Source organism: Oncorhynchus mykiss, chromosome 26 (genome assembly GCF_057628025.1).
Source record: "Oncorhynchus mykiss isolate SJ-2025 chromosome 26, ASM5762802v1, whole genome shotgun sequence".
Classification (NCBI taxonomy): domain Eukaryota; kingdom Metazoa; phylum Chordata; class Actinopteri; order Salmoniformes; family Salmonidae; genus Oncorhynchus; species Oncorhynchus mykiss.
In genome coordinates this window covers 3,172,969-3,194,267 of record NC_143047.1, presented here as the reverse complement: position 1 = coordinate 3,194,267, position 21,299 = coordinate 3,172,969, and the positions used below count along the sequence as shown (strand labels likewise).

The 21,299-nt window shown below is 41.7% G+C and overlaps 1 protein-coding gene and 1 long non-coding RNA gene across 3 annotated transcripts in view; both read left to right on the top strand.

Annotated features, from left to right (window-relative positions):
- The window catches only part of LOC149971349 (uncharacterized), an 812,381-nt gene that overhangs the window by 450,099 nt on the left and 340,983 nt on the right, over positions 1 to 21,299 (top strand). The window lies entirely within an intron of this gene.
- Positions 1 to 21,299, top strand: part of LOC110506257 (MAM domain-containing glycosylphosphatidylinositol anchor protein 1) — a 399,885-nt gene that overhangs the window by 330,295 nt on the left and 48,291 nt on the right. For both annotated transcript variants that reach the window (XM_090221721.1, XM_021585690.3), the window contains exons 13-16: positions 4,870 to 5,065; positions 5,267 to 5,290; positions 6,335 to 6,487; positions 9,488 to 9,649. In XM_090221721.1, the coding sequence (XP_090077847.1) occupies positions 4,870 to 5,065; positions 5,267 to 5,290; positions 6,335 to 6,487; positions 9,488 to 9,649 (535 nt within the window). The remainder of the gene's footprint in view (positions 1 to 4,869; positions 5,066 to 5,266; positions 5,291 to 6,334; positions 6,488 to 9,487; positions 9,650 to 21,299) is intronic.

Sequence of the window (21,299 nt, the reverse complement as noted above, 5' to 3'; positions counted from 1 at the left end):
CCACTCAAAGGACATCCAGCGAACTTGATAACTATGGGAAGCATTGGAGTCAACATGGGCCATAATCTCTGTGGAATGCTTTTGACAACTTGTATAGTCCAGGGCAGAAGGGGATGCAACTCAATATTAGAAAGGTGTTTCCAATGTTTTCTAGACTCAGTGAGTTATTGTCAAGTATTCAGGATTGCAGGGATGCCACACTCCCACAGCCACCCCTACAGATGTAGGATCTTCATTTGAACCCATTTGCTACATCAAGAAAATAATCTTGCAGCAACAGGAAATGTAAATTATTATGTGGATTATAATTAATGGACATGTTTTGTAGGGGTTGATGCATTTTTGCATTAGTGCAAATCAAGTCTGACATTTTAAAGTGGAAATTATAAACGTTAGAATCCTTTTTAAACCTCAAATACACTACAAAATAGCATTTACTGCTGTGCAGGAAGATTCTCAGCAATAAAAGAGGTATCAAATTAAGATCCTATACCTGTTAGTACTTAAACAAGCACAACAACACATGGACAAAGACATGCATTAACAAACTGTCATATACAGTACATCCACATGCATAATATACATTATGTTCATATGATTATGCATATACTGTGCAATGCATATTGAGAAATATAAACATAATGAACTAACATGCAAATTCATTACTTAAAAATCATACAATGTGATTTTCTGGATTTTTGTTTCCGTCTCTTTGATTCCGTCTCTTACTGTTGAAGTGTACCTATAATAAAAATTACAGACCTCTACATGCTTTGTAAGTAGGAAAACCTGCAAAATCGGCAGTGTATCAAATACTTGTTCTCCCCACTGTATATGTGCAAACACTTAATTAACTGTGGTCCTGTGTGGCTCATTCAGTAGAGCATGGCTCTTGCAATGCCAAGGGTCATGGGTTTGATTCCTACTCGGGCCACCCATGGGGAAACATGTATGCATGCATGACTGAAAGTCACTTTGTACCTCTACTAAATGACAAAATATGATTCTGTTTTTTTTCCAAGTGACGCACACCTAGCTTAAATGACAGCACAATATGTGATTCAATACATCATATTTGACCCTTTGAAATGTATGTTTTAATAAAATGAATAAATGCAATAAAATACATGAAATAAGCCTTTCAGACCCCGAAACATGAGGACGATAACATTTGCGTGTGTGTGTGTGTGTCAAATCTCACTTTATTTGTCACATGCTTCATAAATAGCAGTTGTAGACTAACAGTGAATTGCTAATTTATGAGTTATTTTCCAACAATGGAGAGTTAAAGAAATCCATTTGAATGAAAATTGAAATAGTGACACGAGGAATAGATACACAGTGAATAACAAAAAACTATAACGAGTAAATATAACAGGGTTATACAAGGATTACCAGTACCAAGTCAATGTGCAGGGTTACCAAGCAATTGACGTAGCTATGTACATATACGGTTGAAGTCGGAAGTTTACATACACTTAGGTTGGAGTCATTAAAACTTGTTTTTCAACAACTACACACATTTCTTGTTAACAATCTATAGTTTTGGCAAGTAGGTTAGGACATCTACTTTGTGCATGACACAAGTCATTTTGCCAAAAATTCTTTACAGACAGATTTATTCACTGTATCACAATTCCAATGGGTCAGAAGTTGACATACACTAAATTGACTGTGCCTTTAAACAGCTTGGAAAATTCAAAAAAATGATGTGATGGCTAATTTACATAATTTGAGTCAATTGGAGATGTACAGTGCCTTGCGAAAGTATTCGGCCCCCTTGAACTTTGCGACCTTTTGCCACATTTCAGGCTTCAAACATAAAGATATAAAACTGCATTTTTTTGTGAAGAATCAACAACAAGTGGGACACAATCATGAAGTGGAACGACATTTATTGGATATTTCAAACTTTTTTAACAAATCAAAAACTGAAAAATTGGGCGTGTAAAATTATTCAGCCCCTTTACTTTCAGAGCAGCAAACTCTCTCCAGAAGTTCAGTGAGGATCTCTGAATGATCCAATGTTGACCTAAATGACTAATGATGATAAATACAATCCACCTGTGTGTAATCAAGTCTCCGTACAAATGCACCTGTACTGTGATAGTCTCAGATGTCTGTTAAAAGCGTAGAGAGCATCATGAAGAACAAGGAACACACCAGGCAGGTCCGAGATACTGTTGTGAAGAAGTTTAAAGCCGGATTTGGATACAAAAAGATTTCCTAAGCTTTAAACATCCCAAGGAGCACTGTGCAAGCGATAATATTGAAATGGAAGGAGTATCAGACCACTGCAAATCTACCAAGACCTGGCCGTCCCTCTAAACGTTCAGCTCATACAAGGAGAAGACTGATCAGAGATGCAGCCAAGAGGCCCATGATCACTCTCGATGAACTGCAGAGATCTACAGCTGAGGTGGGAGACTCTGTCCATAGGACAACAATCAGTCGTATATTGCACAAATCTGGCCTTTATGGAAGAGTGGCAAGAAGAAAGCCATTTCTTAAAGATATCCATAAAAAGTGTCGTTTAAAGTTTGCCACAAGCCACCTGGGAGACACACCAAACATGTGGAAGAAGGTGCTCTGGTCAGATGAAACCAAAATTGAACTTTTTGGCAACAATGCAAAACGTTATGTTTGGCGTAAAAGCAACACAGCTGAACACACCATCCCCACTGTCAAACATGGTGGTGGCAGCATCATGGTTTGGGCCTGCTTTTCTTCAGCAGGGACAGGGAAGCTGGTTAAAATTGATGGGAAGATGGATGGAGCCAAATACAGGACCATTCTGGAAGAAAACCTGATGGAGTCTGCAAAAGACCTGAGACTGGGACGGAGATTTGTCTTCCAACAAGACAATGAACCAAAACATAAAGCAAAATCTACAATGGAATGGTTCAAAAATAAACATATCCAGGTGTTAGAATGGCCAAGTCAAAGTCCAGACCTGAATCCAATTGAGAATCTGTGGAAAGAACTGAAAACTGCTGTTCACAAATGCTCTCCATCCAACCTCACTGAGCTCGAGCTGCTTTGCAAGGAGGAATGGGAAAAAAATTCAGTCTCTCGATGTGCAAAACTGATAGAGACATACCCCAAGCGACTTACAGCTGTAATCGCAGCAAAAGGTGGGGCTACAAAGTATTTACTTAAGGGGGCTGAATAATTTTGCACGCCCAATTTTTCAGTTTTTGATTTGTTAAAAAAGTTTGAAATATCCAATTAATGTTGTTTCACTTCATGATTGTGTCCCACTTGTTGTTGATTCTTCACAAAAAAATACAGTTTTATATCTTTATGTTTGAAGCCTGAAATGTGGCAAAAGGTCGCAAAGTTCAAATACTTTCGTAAGGCACTGTACCTGTGGATGTATTTCAAGGCCTACCTTCAAACTCAGTGCCTCTTTGCTTGACATCATAGGAAATTCAAAAGAAATCAGCTAAAACCTCAGAAAAACAATTGTAGACCTCCGTAAGTCTGGTTCATCCTTGGGAGCAATTTCCAAATGCCTGAAGGTACCACGTTCATCTCTACAAACAACAGTACGCAAGTCTAAACACCATGGGACCACACAGCCGTCATACCGCTCAGGAAGGAGATGCGTTCTGTCTCCTAGAGATGAACGTACTTTGGTGCGAAAAGTGCAAATCTGTCTCAGAACAAAGGACCCTGCTGGAGGAAACAGCTTCCAAAGTATCTATATCCACAGTGAAACAAGTCGATATAACCTGAAGGGCCACTCAGCAAGGAAGAAGCCACTGTTCCAAAACCATCATAAAAAAGCCAGAATACAGTTTGCAACTGCACATGAGGACAAAGATGGTACTTTTTCGAGAAATGTCTATAATGCCCATCGTTATGTTTGGAGTAAAAACTGGGGGCCTGCAAGCCGTAGAACACCATCCCAACCGTGAAGCACGGGGGTAGCAGCATCATGTTGTGGGGGTGCTTTGTTGCAGTAGGGACTGGTGCACTTCACAAAATAGACGGCATCATGAGGAAAGAAAATTTCATGGATATATTGAAGCAACATCTCAAGACATCAGTCAGGAAGTTAAGGCTTGGTTGCAAATGGGTCTTCCAAATGGACAATGACCCCAAGCATACTTCCAAAGTTGTGGCAAAATGGATTAAGGACAACAAAGTCAAGGTATTGGATTGGCCATTACAAAGCACTGACCTCAATCCCATAGAAAATTTGTGGGCAGAACTGAAAAAGCGTGAGTGAGCAAGGCCTTACAAACCTGCCAGGAGCTCTGTCAGGAGGAATGGGCCAAAATTCACCCTTATTGTGGGAAGCTTGTGGAAGTCTACCCAAAGCATTTGACCCAAGTTAAACAATTTAAAGGCAATGCTACCAAATACTAATTGAGTGTATGTAAACTTCTGACCCACTGGGAATGTGATGAAAGAAATAAAAGCTGAAATAAATAATTCTCTCTACTATTATTCTGGCCTTGAATCTATGGATATATGGTAACACACACTCACAAACACACACATTTGTTTTACTATACTTGTGGGGACCAAACAATTTATTCCCATTCGACATCCTATTTTCCTTAACCCCTAACCTTCACCCTAACCCATAACCCTAATTTTATCCCTAAACCTAATCCCTAAGCCTAAAATAGCCTTTTTCCTTGTGTGGACAGGTGATCTCTCTCTCTCTCGCTCTCTCGTTATTAACATACATGAAATGTCCTATATATTAGAAGGCGTTTCTGTCTCAAAAAATGCATTTTGATGAAAATGTATTTTTTCGAATGGCTTTATATTACAGTTCTGCCAGTTGAGCACACCATCATCATGGTCCCATTTATCACCAGTCCCCTCTTTTCTATCCCTCTCTGTTTCCCCCAGATTAAGCAGAATGACAAGATGAACCAGGTGAACATGTTCTCCAAGCAGATCGACAAGAAGGAGCCCGTGAAGGGCGGCCTCATGTCCTACACCCTGACTGACCTGAAGATCCCTGTCTCCTATGAGATCCGCCTGGCCCCCATCACCACCTACAGCACTGGAGACTATGTCAGTCGCACCATCCAGTACTCAGAGCGTGAGTAGCAACTTGCTTGCGCCTGGAGCCAAAGTGGCCACTCCGATGATACTAATATTAATAATAATAATCAATAACTGGCCAAGTAGGCCCTTTTTGTGTTCATTTTGGCATTTATTTAAATACATTTTTTTAAATGAGTACTACTACAGTTATGTAAAAGGGTATAGTGATAATCTATGTGTATTTCCTTTTTCACAGCCTACATTTACCCAAGACCTTCAGGTAAGAATATCTTTATTTCTTTCTTCCCCCCCATTCTCTTTCACTCTTCCTTTTTTTCCCCACTCCGCCCTCTCTCTGTTTCTCTCCTCTCGTCAGGCAATTTGGTTCAATTACGCCGCTCAGGCAGGGGAAGTGGAGAGTGACGCCAAATGAGCACAATTAAAATCACATTTTCTCCAACCACGCAGATTGGAGAACAACAGAAAACAAATTGAGGAAGTGCACGTACGTCGCTGAGTGGGACATGAATCATAATAGATTATGTTTCTATCATAACACCAATGTGAATGGGGTACAGGCTTCATCCCAAATCCCCTATTTAGTGCGTTACATTTGACAAGGGCCCTGTTCAAAAGTAGTGCACTATGTAGGGAATACGGCGCAAATTTGGAATGTGTCTACAGTCAACGGCTGACAGTGTGTGGCTAGCGTAATTTGTATGAGTATGTGTTTGTGTGAGCGTGTGTGCGTGTTTAACATGTAGCAATGTTAACGCTTTTGATGGGCATTATTGCTGTAGAGCATAAATGGAGTGACTGTGTGTCCAGTTGCATTTGGTGCGCCTAATTGCAATGTATCATAGTCCTTCCATTGACAATGCTTAGTGAATACCACAGCCAGCAGTGGATTTGTGTAATGGGTTGAAATTGATGTGATGGTTGTGGTAGGTAGGAACCTTGTGGATTGTTGGAGGATAGTATTACGTTTTAGTTAGATTGGGTGATTCAGAGATGAAAAGAACAGATAATTGTTACTGGAATGCAAAGAGGTTCTTGAAGTGATTCATTGGTCATTTTAAAACTTCAAACTTTGTCTCTCCTCTCTCTCTTTTTCACCATGGCTTGGTAATGTGTCGCAATTTTGTCTCTCTTCTCTCTTTGATCCCTCACTCTTCCCTATTTCCTCTGCCTCTTTTTCCTCACTTCTTTGTGTCTCTGTCGCTATCAATGTCATTGCTCATCCTCTTCAACCTCTGTATTCTCGCTCTTTCTATATCCCCTTCTCTCTCACACTCTCTCTGTCTCTATCTCTCGCTCTCAACAGACCACGTCTGTGGCTTTGAGGACGAGCGCATCTGTGGTTTCTCCCAGGACCGGGGCGACAAGTTTGATTGGACTAGACAGAACCACCTGACCCAGAACCCCAAACGCTCGTCCAATACCGGCCCAGAGATGGACAGGAGTGGAAACAAAGAAGGTATCTTCCTGAAATGTACACACATCCCTTTAAGTAGTGTTCATTTTGGCAGTTACTTTTTTCGTTAGTTGTAGTTATTATCAGTCGACTTAAACTCTGGACAATTTATTTCTAGTTTTAGTCACAGCCATTTTAGTCACATGACAGTCAGTGCATTTAAAAAAAAAAATCCATAATGTGCACATTCAGATAGCCTTTTAGGCTTACTATATCCTCATAAAACTTAGCTGGCAACATTGACATTGTAGCAGATTGATGTAACCAATGCCAGCCATAATTAGTTGGCGTTCCAATTCATCCCAAAAGTGTTCAATGGGGTTGCGGTGCATGCCAGTCAAGTTCTTCCACATCTTGACAAACCATTTCTGTATGGACCTCGCTTTCATCCCCAATCTGTTAACACAAAGTTGGAAGCACAGAATCCTTTAGAATATCATTGTATGCTGTAGCATTAAGAGTTCCCTTAATTTCCCCTAATGGACCTAGTCCGAACCATGAAAACAGCCCCAGACCATTATTATTCCTCCACCAAACTTTACAGTTGGCACTATTCATCCGGGCAGGTAGTGTTCTCCTGGCATCCGCCAAACACAGATTTGTCCATCAGACTGCCAGAGAGTGAAGTGTGATTCATCACTCCAGAGAACGTGTTTCCACTGCTCCAGAGTCCAATGACAGAAAGCTTTACACCACTCCGGCTGACGCTTGGCATTGTGCATGGTGATCTTAGGCTTGTGTGCGGCTGCTCGGCCATGGAACAGTTATTGTGCTGACGTTACTTACAGAGACAGTTTGGAACTCAGTAGTGAGTGGTACAGACAATTTTTACGCGCTACGAGCTTTAGTGCTCGGCGGTCACACTCTACTGAGTTTGTGTAGCTTACCACTTCGCGGCTGAGCCATTGTTGCTCCTAGACGTTTCCACTTCACAATAACAGCACTTACAGTTGACCTGGGCAGCTCAAGCAGGGCAGGAATTTGACGAACTGACTTGTAGAAAAGGTGACATCCTGTGATGGTGCCATGTTGACAGTAACTGAGCTCTTCAGTACAGGCCGAATCTTCTGCAAATGTTTATCTATGGAGATTGCATGGCTGCGTGCTCGATATTATACACCTGTCAGAAGCGTGTGTGGCTGAAATATCTGAATCGAATCATTTGAAGGGGTGTATAAAAATGTTAATAAAACACTTATATATACACAGTACCAGTCAAAAGTTTGGACACACCTACCCATTCCAGGGTTTTCCTTAATTTTTTTATATTTTCTACATTGTGTAATAATAGTGAAGACATCAAAACAATTAAATAAGACACATTAAATAATGTAGTAACCAAAAAAGTGTTAAACAAATCAAAATATGTTATATTTGAGATTCTTCAAAGTAGCCACCCTTTGCCTTGATCATATTTACATAAGTATTCAGACCCTTTACTCAGTTCTTTGTTGAAGCACCTCTGGCAGCGATGATAGGATCAAGTCTTTTTGGTTATGATGCTACAAGCTTGGCACAACTGTATTTGGTGAGTTTCTCCCATTGTTCATTGCAGATCCTCTCAATCTCTGTCAGGTTGGATGGGGAGTATCGCTGCACAGCTATTTTCAGGTCTCGCCAGAGATGTTCAATCGGGTTCAAGTCTGGGCTCTGACTGGACTTCTCAAGGACATCAGAGTCATGTCCCGAAGCCACTCCTGCATTGTATTGGCTGTGTGCATACCGGTCATTAAAAATATTCACGCGAGTAGACCACTTATTGGCCAGCTCATCCTCCTCTAGACCACTGATTGACCAGCTCATTGGCCAGCTCATACTATATCATAATATACTGAACAAAAATATAAATGCAACATGCAAAAATGTCAAAGATTTTACTGAGTTACTGTTCATATAAGGAAATTAGTTCATCAAAATAAATGAATTAGTCTATTAATCTATGCATTTCACATGACTGGGCAGGGGTGCAGCCATGGGTGGGCCTGGGAGGGCATATGCCCACCCACTTGGCAGCCAGGCCCATCCAATGGGGAGCCAGGCCCAGCCAATCAGAATTAATTTTTCACCACAAAAGGGCTTAATTACAGACATAAATACTCCTCAGCACCTCCTCCCCTCGATCCCACAGGTGAAGAAGCCGGTTTTGGAGGTCCTGGGTTGGCGTGATTACATCTGGTCTGCAGTTGTGAGGCTGGTTGGATGTACTACCAAATGTTCTAAAACGATGTTGGATGTGCCTTATGGTAGAGAAATGAACAGTCAATTATCTGGCAACAGCTCTGGTGGACATTCCTGTAGTCAGTATGTCAATTGCACTCTCCCTCAAAACTTGAGACATCTGTGGCATTGTGTCTTGTGACAAAACTGCACATTTTAAAGTGGCCTTTTATTTTATGGATTATCTTGGCAAAGGAGAAATGCTCACTAAGAGGGATGTAAACAGATTTGTGCACAAACTTTGAGAGAAATACGTTTTTTGTGCGTATGGAACATTTTTGTGATTCTTTATTTCAGATCATGAAACATGGTACCAACACTTTACATGTTGCGTTTATATTTTTGTTCAGTGTACATGAGGAAATAGCAAGCATTTTTTTAATGGTCTGTTTGAGACACAAGGTTTTTGAAGTGTTTTTTCCCCCCTCCAATTTATGCTTTGGCTGCAATTACAAGAATAGGACAGAATTAGCAGAATAGTTGACTGAATATTAACTTTTATATGTGAGATTAACACATCATCTACAGACGGTACCACAGATGGCCATAATTAAAATGTCCAGCGATGTGATATCTCTGATGCTGCAGTCACAAAGAGGGATTGCGTTTTCTTTGCCACTTGTGTTGAGTAACATAGGTATAGGTATTTCATAGCACTTACAACTGTCATACCTATTTGCGGCATGCAGAATTCACCAGGATTTACAAATAAACCCAAATGTAAAATGGGACCAAAACCACCGTCTCTAACCATATGTGTCTCTCCCTCCCCTCTCCCCCTTCTAGGTTACTACATGTACATCGAGGCCTCTCGTCCGCGGGTCGCTGGGGACAATGCCCGTCTCCTGTCCCCTCTCTACAATGTTACTGCTGCCAGAGGCCCCAAGGGCTCCGGTCGTCTCCCCTACTGTGTCTCATTCTTCTACCACATGAAGGGCAAGCACATTGGTGAGTACCTGAGCCACATAAGTTCAGAAGTAAAAGTAAGTAGCCTTGTCCAAGCCATAATGTTTCTATAGCGTGAGGCAGCTTGACGTACAAGTACACCCCCTGACAGGAGGCTAGTATCACAGGGTCTTACTCCCAATCTATGGCGGTCCTAGTCCGGGCCCTAATGTTCTTAGCACAATTTTGAAATGTTGCCTTTTGTGAGGTTGTTAGGGTCAGTGTTGAAAAGCTATTGTAATATAGGGGTTCAAGCGTCAGTGAGGGGTCTGTGTGTTTGAGTGAGTGAGTGAGTGAGGTGAATGAATGAGTGGTTGAGTGAATGCTCATCTGTGCACATTTGTGTGTGTGTGTGTGTCAGCACTTTCCTCTCTGCCCATGTCGCATCAGGGACAACTGCTCTCAACTGCTGCCCTGCACATCCCCAAGAATGGCACAGCTGGCACACACTACCCTACACTGCTCCCCTCACCAGGTGGCCTTGCCGACCTCACCCCTCCACACACTCCACCTGGCACAGATGATGCCTCAGCCGACTCAGCATCACACACACGAGGCGGGCATACGCGCACACACACAGGCATGCACAAACATACACACAGGCACAACCACACACACAGGCAGACAGACATGCTCTTACTCACGTGGCACACACTAACACACGCACGCACTTACACGCACACATACACACACACAGGGCAGACTGGCATGGCCCTAGTTGCTGTCGTGAGACCCACGTATGAATGTCTACCTTGCCAGGGAAAGGTTGGCATGCTTACTGTATCATTGTCTTACTAGGACTGGACAATAGATGACAATAAGCACAATGACATAGATAGATTGTGGGTGTGTGTATGTGTTCCTGCATGCGTGTGTATGTACTCCTCAAGGGCAGGGTGGTGGTGGGAAGAGAAGGGGCCAGAGGGGGTGTCGCTGGGTGATTTACGAGAGGGGGTGTGACACAATCAGTCACTGGGGAAGTGGTTCATCATAGTGCGTGCTATCAGATGGGTTTATCAAGTGTATAGATCTCATGGCACACTTTGTCTACGTCAACAACCGGGCCCTGGTGATTTATGGGTGTGGAGGGTGTGTGTGTGTGGTGTGTGTGTGTTTTTGGTTTTACAATCCTTGTGGAGACCAGAAGTCCTCACAAGGATAGTACAGATGTCGGCTCTTAATGTGACCCATTTTGTTGCAGGAGGAAAATAATCCTGCAGCATTTGTGTCAAATTGGCTGGATGTCCTTTTGGTGGTAGAACATTCTTGATACAAACGGAAAACTGTTGAGCGTGAAAAATTCAGCAGCATTGCAGTTCTTGACACACTTGTGCCTGGCACCTACTACCATACCCCGTTCAAAGAAACCTAAATATTTTGTCTTGCCCATACACCATCTGAATGGCATACAATCTATGTCTCAAGGCTTAAAAACCCTTCTTTGACCTGTCTCCTCCCCTTCAGCTACACTGATTAAAGTGGATTTAACAAATGACATCAATAAGTGATCATAGATTTCACCTGGATTCACCTGATCAGTCTGCCATGGAAAGAGCAGGTGTTCCTAATGTTTTGTACAGTCTGAGTATATATGTGACTCACCACCTGGATTCGGTCTTATGTAGAAAAATATGAAATGGTGTTTTTTACAAATGGTATATCATACACTGCATTTGAGGAACAATTGGAAAGTATTTCTGATTTGAAAGTTGACCAACTTGTGAACTCACTTTTGAGATAATTGCCCTTTGAATGATTTGGTATCTAGTGAAAAGCTCCTCTTTGTCTACACCCACTCATCATCGTTCACAACCTCCTAAGCTTTAGCCCCACCCATCTCAGAGTGCTCTTGGAGCGCACACCTGACGCTCCGGCCGATGATTTGTTTACCTATGGATAACATGAAAACAGCCTAACCAGCTCTGCTGGCAACAACTTCATTACGCTTTTTTTTGCAGAAGTACACTGACATTGGCCATATTCAACGGGTGTTGTACACACGTCATGTAACATTAGCTAATGAGCCAGCCAGCTAACGTTAGCTAGTTAACCTCTCTAGGGTATGTGGGACGCTAACGTCCCACCTGACCAACATCCAGTGAAAGTGCAGGGCGCCAAATTCAAACAAACAACAAAAATCTCGTAATTAAAATTACTCAAACATACATGTATTATACACCATTTTAAATATACACTTGTTGTTAATCCCACCATAGCGTCCAATTTCAAAAAGGCTTTACAACAAAAGTATACCATGCAATTATGTTAGGTCTGCACCTAGTCACAAAAAACACAAATAGGGAGTCATTGGAACGCAGCGCTTTCAAAACCTGGGGCACTTCCGGATTGGATTTTTCTCAGGCTTTCGCTTGCAACATCAGTTCTGTTATACTCACAGACAATATCTTTACAGTTTTGGAAACTTTAGAGTGTTTTCTATTGAAAGCTGTCATTATATGCATATTCTAGCATCTTTTCCTGACAAAATATCCAGTTTTTTCCAAAAATGAAAATACTGCCCCATAGCACCAAGAGGTTTTAAAATAGATGTATATTTTTTTCATGGTTTTTACATTGGAAGGTGATTATACAACATTGTTATGCAACATTATAATACAGCATAACACAGCAATAAAAGTAACAATAAACAATAATGACAAATGGCAACAGAAATCATGTAGTTATTAGTATTTCTTTAATATTATCAGCTGATTTTCCAGAGGGACGCGAAAAACCAGAAACCTATTTAAGCAAATATGGAGTATACTGGAAAAATTCCCTAATCTCTTTTAACAAGACAATCGAGCAAGCTCCTAGAAAATATACAAATTATCAACATGTAGCCTGCTCATTAACTATCACTTTAGGTGGCTCGGAGAGCAAGGCATGAAGTGGCACAAACTGCTTAGTATTCTGCACAAGCAGAGGCCCTGTGCTTCTTCTCCCACTGACAGCCTAGTCATCCACTTCTGTGGAAACGACTTGAGATACACAAAGGGGGCGGCACTGATGCAGCAGATGCGTAGATTTAGAGGTGGTCATCTGAATGTTTCCTGGGACAACATTGGTCTTCTCTGATATCGCACAGCGGAGGAGCTGTTCCAGTGTGACCAGAAGATAAACAAGTGCATGGAAAGGGCCCTGTGCTACATCAATCAGCTAGTGTCTGCATTTCAGGGAACACAATCCGCCACCCTGCCACTAAGCAGTGTGTCCCTGGGATATACCGTAGGGGTGGAGTGCATCTGACAGATGAGGGCAATGAGTTGAGAGTTGGTCTCTAGAGTCTCCCCCGTTCTCTCCTCCATAGTAGCAAAACGGAGAAGGGTGCAATTGTGGCCCGCAATTCTGGGCGTTCCTGCATGTGGGTATTCCTGCAACGGCAGGAACCCCTCTTTATACTTATTTAAGCTTGGATTCCGGTACACAGGTGAGAGTGGTAATGCACCATACCATTGGATGCCACCCGCCGATTAACCCCCTAGTAGCTAGCTATCTAGGACAATGGTAGACAGTGTCCTTCGCCCCTCCCATTGTTTTCCCGCTATTCTGTTAATGACGGAGAGGGCAGGTGTTTGGCAGGCGTTAGGACTCTGGTACACAGCATGCGGGATAGTAGCTAAAAACTCAGATAAGACTTGTATTTATCGTTTCTTTTGACAATTTAATCGCATAGACAATCACACCTCTCTTCCAGTTCCACAGTCCTGAAAGTTTTGGCCTAGGTCTCTCTCTCTCTACCCCCCTCCCCTGTCTCTCATCTATTTATTTCAATTCAATTCAAGGGGCTTTATTGGCATGGAAAACATATGTAAGTGCAAGTGAAATAGATAATAAACAAAAGTTTAAAAAACAATAAAAAATTAACAATAAACATTACACTCACAAAAGTTCCAAAAGAATAAAACATCTCAAATGTCATATGTCTATATACAGTGTTGTAATGATATGCAAATAGTTCAAGTAAAAAGGGAAAAATAACTAAACAGGTTGTATTTACAATGGTTTTTGCTCTTCACTGGTTGCCTTTTTCTTGCGTCAACAGATCAAAAAATCTGGCTCCTGTGATTGCACACTGTGGTATTTCACCCAATAGATATGAGTTTATCAAAACTGGATTTATTTTCAAATGCTTTGTGAGTCTGTGTAATCTGAGGGAAATATGTGTCTCTAATATTGCCATACATTAGGCAGGAGGTTAAGAAGTGCAGCTCAGTTTCCACCTCATTTTGTGGGCAGTGTGTCCATAGCCTGTCTTCTCTTGAGAGCCAAATCTGCCTACAGCGACCTTTCTCAACAGCAAGGCTATGCTCACTGAGTCTGTAGATAGTCAAAGCTTTCCTTATTTTTGGGTCAGTCACAGTGGTCAGGTATTCTTCCACTGTGTACTCTCTGTTTAGGACGAAACAGCATTCTAGTTTGCTCAGTTTTTTAAATGTAATTCTTTCCATTGTGTCAAGTAATTATCTTTTTTGTTTTCTCATGATTTGGTTGGGTCTAATTGTGTTGCTGTCCTGGGGCTCGGTGAGGTCTGATTGTGTTTATATACAGAGCCTCAGAACCAGCTTGCTTAGGGAACTCTTCTCCAGGTTCATCTCTCTGTAGGTAATGGCTATGTTACGAAATGTTTGGGAATCACTTCCTTTTAGGGGGTTGTAGAATTGAACAGCTCTTTTCTGGATTTTGATCATTAGTGGGTATTGGCCTAATTCTGCTCTGCATGCATTATTTGGTGTTTTACATTGTACACAGGACATTTTTGCAGAATTCATGTCAATTCTACACCCCCTTCCCCTCTCCAACATCACCTGTTTACTAACCACCGGTCCTGGCAACCATCATTACGCGTACCTGGCATTAATCATTACGGACACCTGCACTTCATCATGAGGCACACCTGGACTCCATTACCTCACTCATTAACCCCCCTTTATCTGACACTCCCTTAGGTTCATTCCCCAGGCAGTATTGCTTCTGTTTCATGTTAAAATGCTACGCCGATGGTGTATTGTTCTTTGTTGTGTTAAACTTACCACCTGCTTCTCGACTCCCAGTGTCTACGTTACAATTCTGCATGCAGTTTCAATTTGGTGTTTGTCCCATTTAGTGAATTCTTGGTTGGTGAGAGGATCCCAGACCTCACAACCATTAAGAGCAATGGGCTATATAACTGATTCAAGTATTCTTAGCCAGATCCTAATTGGTGTGCCAGATTATATATTCCTTTTGATAGCATAGAAGGCCAATCTTTCCTTGTTTCTCTGATCGTTCACATCTTTGTGGAAGTTTCCTGTGGCGCTGATGTTTAGGCCTAGGTATGTATAATTTTTGTATGCTTTAGGGCAGGTATTCCCAAACTGGGGTACGCATACCCCTGGGGGTATGCCAAGGGAATGCCTGATAGCTTGAAAGATGGCCTGACAGAATCTATGCAGAAGATCTAGGTGCTGCTGTAGGTACTCCTTGGTTGGGGACAGTAGCACCAGATCATCAGCAAACAGACATCAGACTTCTGATTTTAGTAGGGTGAGGCCGGGTGCTGCAGACTGTTCGAGTACCCTCGCCAATTCGTTGATATTTATGTGGGGCTTAATCTACATCCCTGTCTTACCCCACGGCCCTGTGGAAAGAAACATTTTTTGCCAATTTTAACGGCTCACTTGTTGTTTGTGTACATTGATTTTATAATATCGTATATTTTTCCCCCACACAACTTTCCATCAATTTGTATAGCAGACCCTCATGCCAGATTGAGTTAAAAGCTTTTTTTAAATCAACAAAGCATGAAATTACTTTGCCTTTGTTTTTGTTTGTTTGTCAATTAGGGTGTGCAGGGTGAATATGTGATCTGTCGTACGGTAATTTGGTAAAAATACAATTTGACATTTGCTCAATACATTATTTTCACTGAGGAAATTTACAAGTCTAATGTAAATGATAATGCAAATAATTTTCCCAAGGTTGCTGTAGACGCATATCCCACAGTAGTTATTGGGGTCAAATATGTCTCTACTTTTGTGGATTGGGGTGATCAGTACTTGGTTCCAAAAATGTGTGAAGATGCCAGAGCTAAGGATGGTGTTAAATAGTTTAAGTATAGCCTATTGGAATTTGTGGTCTGTATATTTTATCATTTCATTTAGGATACCATCAACAGCAAAGGCCTTTTGGAGAATCCAGTGGGTTCTGGTAGCCTTTAATAGTTGATTTTAAGATTTATATTTGATCATGTATACGTTTTTGCTGTTTGTTCTTTGTAATAGGGCCAAAAAGATTGGAGAAGAAGTTTATCCATTTTGGATAGATAATTCTTCATTAATGGAAAAGTCCCACTTTGCCATGCAAATGAACTGAATCCCCCAAAAACATGTCCACTGCATTTCAGCCCTGCCACAAAAGGACCAGCTGACATCATGTCAGTGATTCTCTCGATTACACAGGTGTGAGTGTTGACGAGGACAAGGCTGGAGATCCCTCTGCCATGCTGATTGAGTTCTAATAACAGACTGGAAGCTTTAAAAGGAGGGTGGTGCTTGGAATCATTGTTCTTCCTCTGTCAGCAATGGTTACCTGCAAGGAAACATGTGCTGTCATCATTGCTTTGCACAAAAAGGGCTTCACAGGCAATGACATTGTTGCCAGTAAGATTGCACCTAAATCAACCATTTATCGGATCATCCAGTTCTTCAAGGAGAGTGGTTCAATTGTTTTGAAGAAGGCTTCAGGGTGCCCAAGAAAGTCCAGCAAGCACCAGGACCATCTCCTAAAGTTGATTCAGCTGCGGGATCGGGGCACCACCAGTACAGAGCTTGCTCAGGAATGGCAGCAGGCAGATGTGAGTGCATCTGAATGCACAGTGAGGCGAAGAATTTTGGAGGATGGCCTGGTGTGAAAAGGGGCAGCAAAGAAGCCACTTCTCTCCAGGAAAAACATCAGGGACAGATTATTATTCTGCAAAAGGTTTGGACTGCTGAGGACTAGGATAAAGTCATTTTCTCTGATGAATCCCCTTTCCGATTGTTTGGGGCATCCGGAAAAAAGCTTGTCCGGAGAAGACAAGGTGAGCGCTACCATCAGTCCTATGTCATGCCAACAGTAAAGCACCCTGAGACCATTCATGTGTGGGGTTGTTTCTCAGCCAAGGGAGTTGGCTCACTTACAATGTTGCCTAAGAACACAAACATGAATAAAGAATGGTACCAACACATCCTCAGAGAACAACTTCTCATAACCATCCAGGAACAGTTTAGTGACGAACAATGTCTTCTCCAGCATGATGGAGCACCTTGCCATAAGGCAAAAGTGATAACTAAGTGGCTCGGGGAACAAAACATCAATATTTTGGGTCCATGGCCAAGAAACTCCCCAGACCTTAATCGTTTTGAGAACTTGTGGTCAATCCACAAGAGGCGGGTGGACAAACAAAAACTGACAAAGTCTGACAAACTCCAAGCATTGATTATGTAAGAATGGGCTGCCATCAGTCAGGATGTGGCCCAGAAGTTAATAAAAGCCTTTGCCACTTATGAAATGCTTGTAATTATACTTCAGTATTTCATGGTAACATTTGACAAAAATATCTAAAGACACTGAAGCAGCAAACTTTGTGGAATTTAATATTTGTGTCATTCTCAAAACTTTTGGCCATGACTGTATACAGTACTACTGCCAAGGGATGCGCTGTAGGAGTACCTACCATAGGAGTCTCCTCACAGCCTATCATTGACTATGTACAGACCCAGCGTGCCACAGAGCTGATGGAGTTGTGACCCATTTTTGTTGGTTGTTTTGTCATAGTTGTGTCTAGGGGGGCATATTTCGGAGGGAATAGTGTAATCTCCAGATAGATGTTTGTACTTCCATCTCTGCCTCCCACTCCCTCTATCTCTTTCTGCTGAATGCCAGACCAGACACCAGACACACTACAGAAAGATCCTCCCTCCAATCCGAGGCATTAGTGACTCACTTCTTAAAGCTCTACCTTATTTAAAGTAATTCTTTATTAATAAGGGCTGACTCTTTAAGTCGCACTGCCTCAACCCTAGAAGCCAAGGAAGATCAGGTGGTGAAAATGAAAGTGGAGAGACAATAGTCCATTAATCTGGGTCTTTAATTTGAAGGGGATTCCCCTAGAGGGAAAGGAATTTTCATTGGGTTCTGATGGACCAAAGGAGGGTGTCTGGCTTTTTTTGTGGTTGGCGGTTGGAGTCCGTGCCTGTCTTAAAATCAAGAAGTGTGACTTTGCACATTAATAACATATACATTTGTCAACCTTGACCTATCATGGCATGACGGTCGGATAAATGTTCGATTGACAGTTCCATTAGAATTGAACCACGCCATCTCAGTAATTCTTGCGGTAAAATATAGTGGTTACATTACGATTCTCTACCTCTCTCCCAAAGTGTACACTCGTACACTCCCTCTCATGGATTTAAAAGGAATGGACAAATCCAAGGACCAGTAAGGACTATTCCAATGCTTTTAAATGCATGAGGGGGAGTGAGCGAGTGCACAGTTCTGGAGAAGGGTGTAGAATTGGAATGCAGCCAGTGAGTTCCCTGCAGTTCTCTTCAGCACTCACTCACTAATTCACTCACACTCTCTCTCTGTCTTTCCCTCCCTCCCTCTTCCTCATAATTACCCATAAGCCCTGTTTCAGTGTCTTTAGGCTCTGGCGGCAGCATTAAACAACATTTAATGAGCTTTGGTTTCCATTAAACAATATTTTGAAGTGTCCCGGTTTGCCGAGAGAGAGAGCTGCAGGGCTGCCGAGGAATCATCACTTTGTTTATCACCTTCTATTAATCACCCCTTCTAACACAGATGGAGAGAAAGAGAGAGAGAGAGGGATAGGGGGAAGGAGAGAAAGAGGAAAAGAGAAAGAAAGAGAGGGGGTAGAGAGAAGGAGGGAGAGGGAGAGAGAAGTGAAAGACGAACTGGAAAAGGAATTGGAGAGAGAAACATGAGAATGAGGCAAAGAAAGGGGAGAAGGAGAGACTAACAGGAGAGTGAATTGTGGAGAGAGAAGAATGAGACAAAGAAAGAGGAAGAAGGAAATAATTAGTAGAGAGAAAGTGACAGAGAGAAAGGGAGTACTTGAGAGAGAGCCTAAAGGCTTCTGCATGCTTCCCAGACAAAACAGTTCAGAACAGTTCTTGCATATATTATGATGACATTTTGACTTTTTTGTTAGTTTTGGACTTCGACAAGGTGTTTTTCAGCTGTCCGTGACAGCTTTTTTTTCCCGAGCCATGTCTACGCCCCCTCATCAGTGATTGGTCACAAGTCACTGTCAATTATAGATTTCTTGAGTTATCTTAGATTCATTCTGACTTTTTAAGAGGAAGTGTATATTGGCTCCTGCGTCTCAAAAAGTACAAACAGTACTATTGCCACTTTTTACAAATTTTTCAAGTGAATGTCTTTTAAGGGACTATGCGAGCACAGTAGCCAAACTGTGACACCCCCACTGACACCCACTCATCCTCCTCCTCCCCTCCGTCCTCCTCTGGAGCAGATTGTTGCGTTCCTCCAAGAGTTGTCAACAGAACACTAATAAGAGCCATACAATTTGTTATCTAGCACTTCAGTCCCTTAGAAATGGGTTTTCTACGGATCAAATGCAGCATCGTTGTTTTTATCAATTAGGGCGTTGTACGCGGCTCGACAAACAGCCCTCGTGTGATGTCATATTCCCGCTACTTGAAGGACACAGTGGATATTAATAGAATAGAGTAGCGATGATGATGATAATGTATATGGCCATCTCTTATGCTGTCATATATTATGGAGGTACCGTGTAAAAGGTTGAATAAGAGTGGGAGATTGGCAGAGTGTGTGTGGCACAGCACTTGCATTTTTAACCTCTCTTGCCATGCTTTCAGAGTGAATGGGAGAATGGGGGTCTGGCAACGCAAGACTATTAGTCCATTGGCAACTTGCCTTTTGGGAACTGTCCTCGCTTGTTATAATACTATCTTTCGACCTGCAGCCTTTGAACTTATTAACAAGGCCAGTGAAAAATAAGTCTCCAAAATTTGTCAGACGTTTTTCAGATGTACAGATGTATGATCTTAATTTGATCACTCAAATTGCACTGCAGGAAATGCAAACTTGTAGTGTATTTAAGGTTAAAAAAAATTCTAAAACTTGTCATTTCAACTTTAAAGTGGAAATCCAGTCTTCTTTTCACCCCATTTAACACCTCAATAAGTGGTCCAGATATGTCAAGTGGGGGGTGGGCCTTTCCTCTTTTATTCTCTATTTCTCCTTAAGCAAGGGGGGATGCCAATGACATCACTGACAGAAGTTGAAGTTTGCAGGTGTGCCTAAAATAAACACTATTTTGCTCAAAACATTTTATTTTTTTTACCTTTAGTGTGTGTACTTTACTGTAGTTATACTTGGGATATCACTTTTCAACAGTAAAAGTTCAAAATCGCTGGAGGACATCTTTAACATTTCAGACAGATTTTCCCTAACTTAAAATGTATCAAGCTCTACAGAAAAATGTCCATTTAATTATAATCCACATAATAATTCCCATTTCCTCTTGTAACAAACTGTCTCAAATTAAGATCCTACATCTGCAGTAGTCTTACAGAGCGCTCAGACTTGGAGCAGTAATTAGCAATCAAGGCCGGAATTCAATCCGGACCCTGGAAGGTCTACGTTGTAGCACAGTGAACGTTTAAAGGTAATTTCCGATTGAGCCGACATCTGCAGTGTTTACTTTGAATGTGATCTCCGTGACTGCTATAACATTGCCTTTCAATGATGCATAGCAGAAATGTTATCCCGGCCCAAGTTGTTGAAATCACCCCCGGTGGACGTATCCTTTCAACGGCTTGCATGATGGCAGTTTTGTGGTTAGCCAATGTCAAAGCCTACTAGTAAGACCTGCCCTCCCCCAATCAGCTGTCGTGCAATTCCGTAGCTGAAATTTGCCATAACATTGGGACATTTTCAATGATGGTCGCTAGCTCACTCGCTGCTGACAGTTAAGTCGTTGTGTGTCTCCTCGTGTCTCCTTTCATTGAAAATCACTGGTCGCTGGTAGCGAGGTTACTTACTATTGCTCCAAGTCTGAGCCAATTCTTCCATGCCATCTGTTGTGAACATCAGCTAGTCCTAAATTAACATGAAAGATGAGCACTGCTGAATGGTTTCAGCTAGCCGACTTAAGCCGCTTCCTATGGAACGTTTCGTTACAAAACGCTTACTGTTCTCAGATTTTTTATGAATAGATTTTAGATGTGTATTAATATGGGTTTTGTTGCAAAGCTCTATATATCCATTGTTTGGCTGAAATGGAATGTTCGTATTCTGTAAATTTGACTGTCATATGTGGTTGTCTCACTTAGCTAGCTATTTTAAGATGAATGCACTAACTGTAAGTCCCTCTGCAAAATTACTAAAATGTCAAATGTAAATATTTTACATACAGATCTCATATTACTGTATTGATTTATAAAACATGTATCTTTATTAAACGTGTATTTATTTCATTTGACTGTGTGAAACCTAGCAGTAATCCTGAGAGTGAGGTTGATTTTATTGCATTAGGATCCCTATTAGCCGACACCAATGGCTACAGCTCGTCTCACTGGGTTCCGACACGTAACGGAAAAAAAACCCACTACAGACAAAA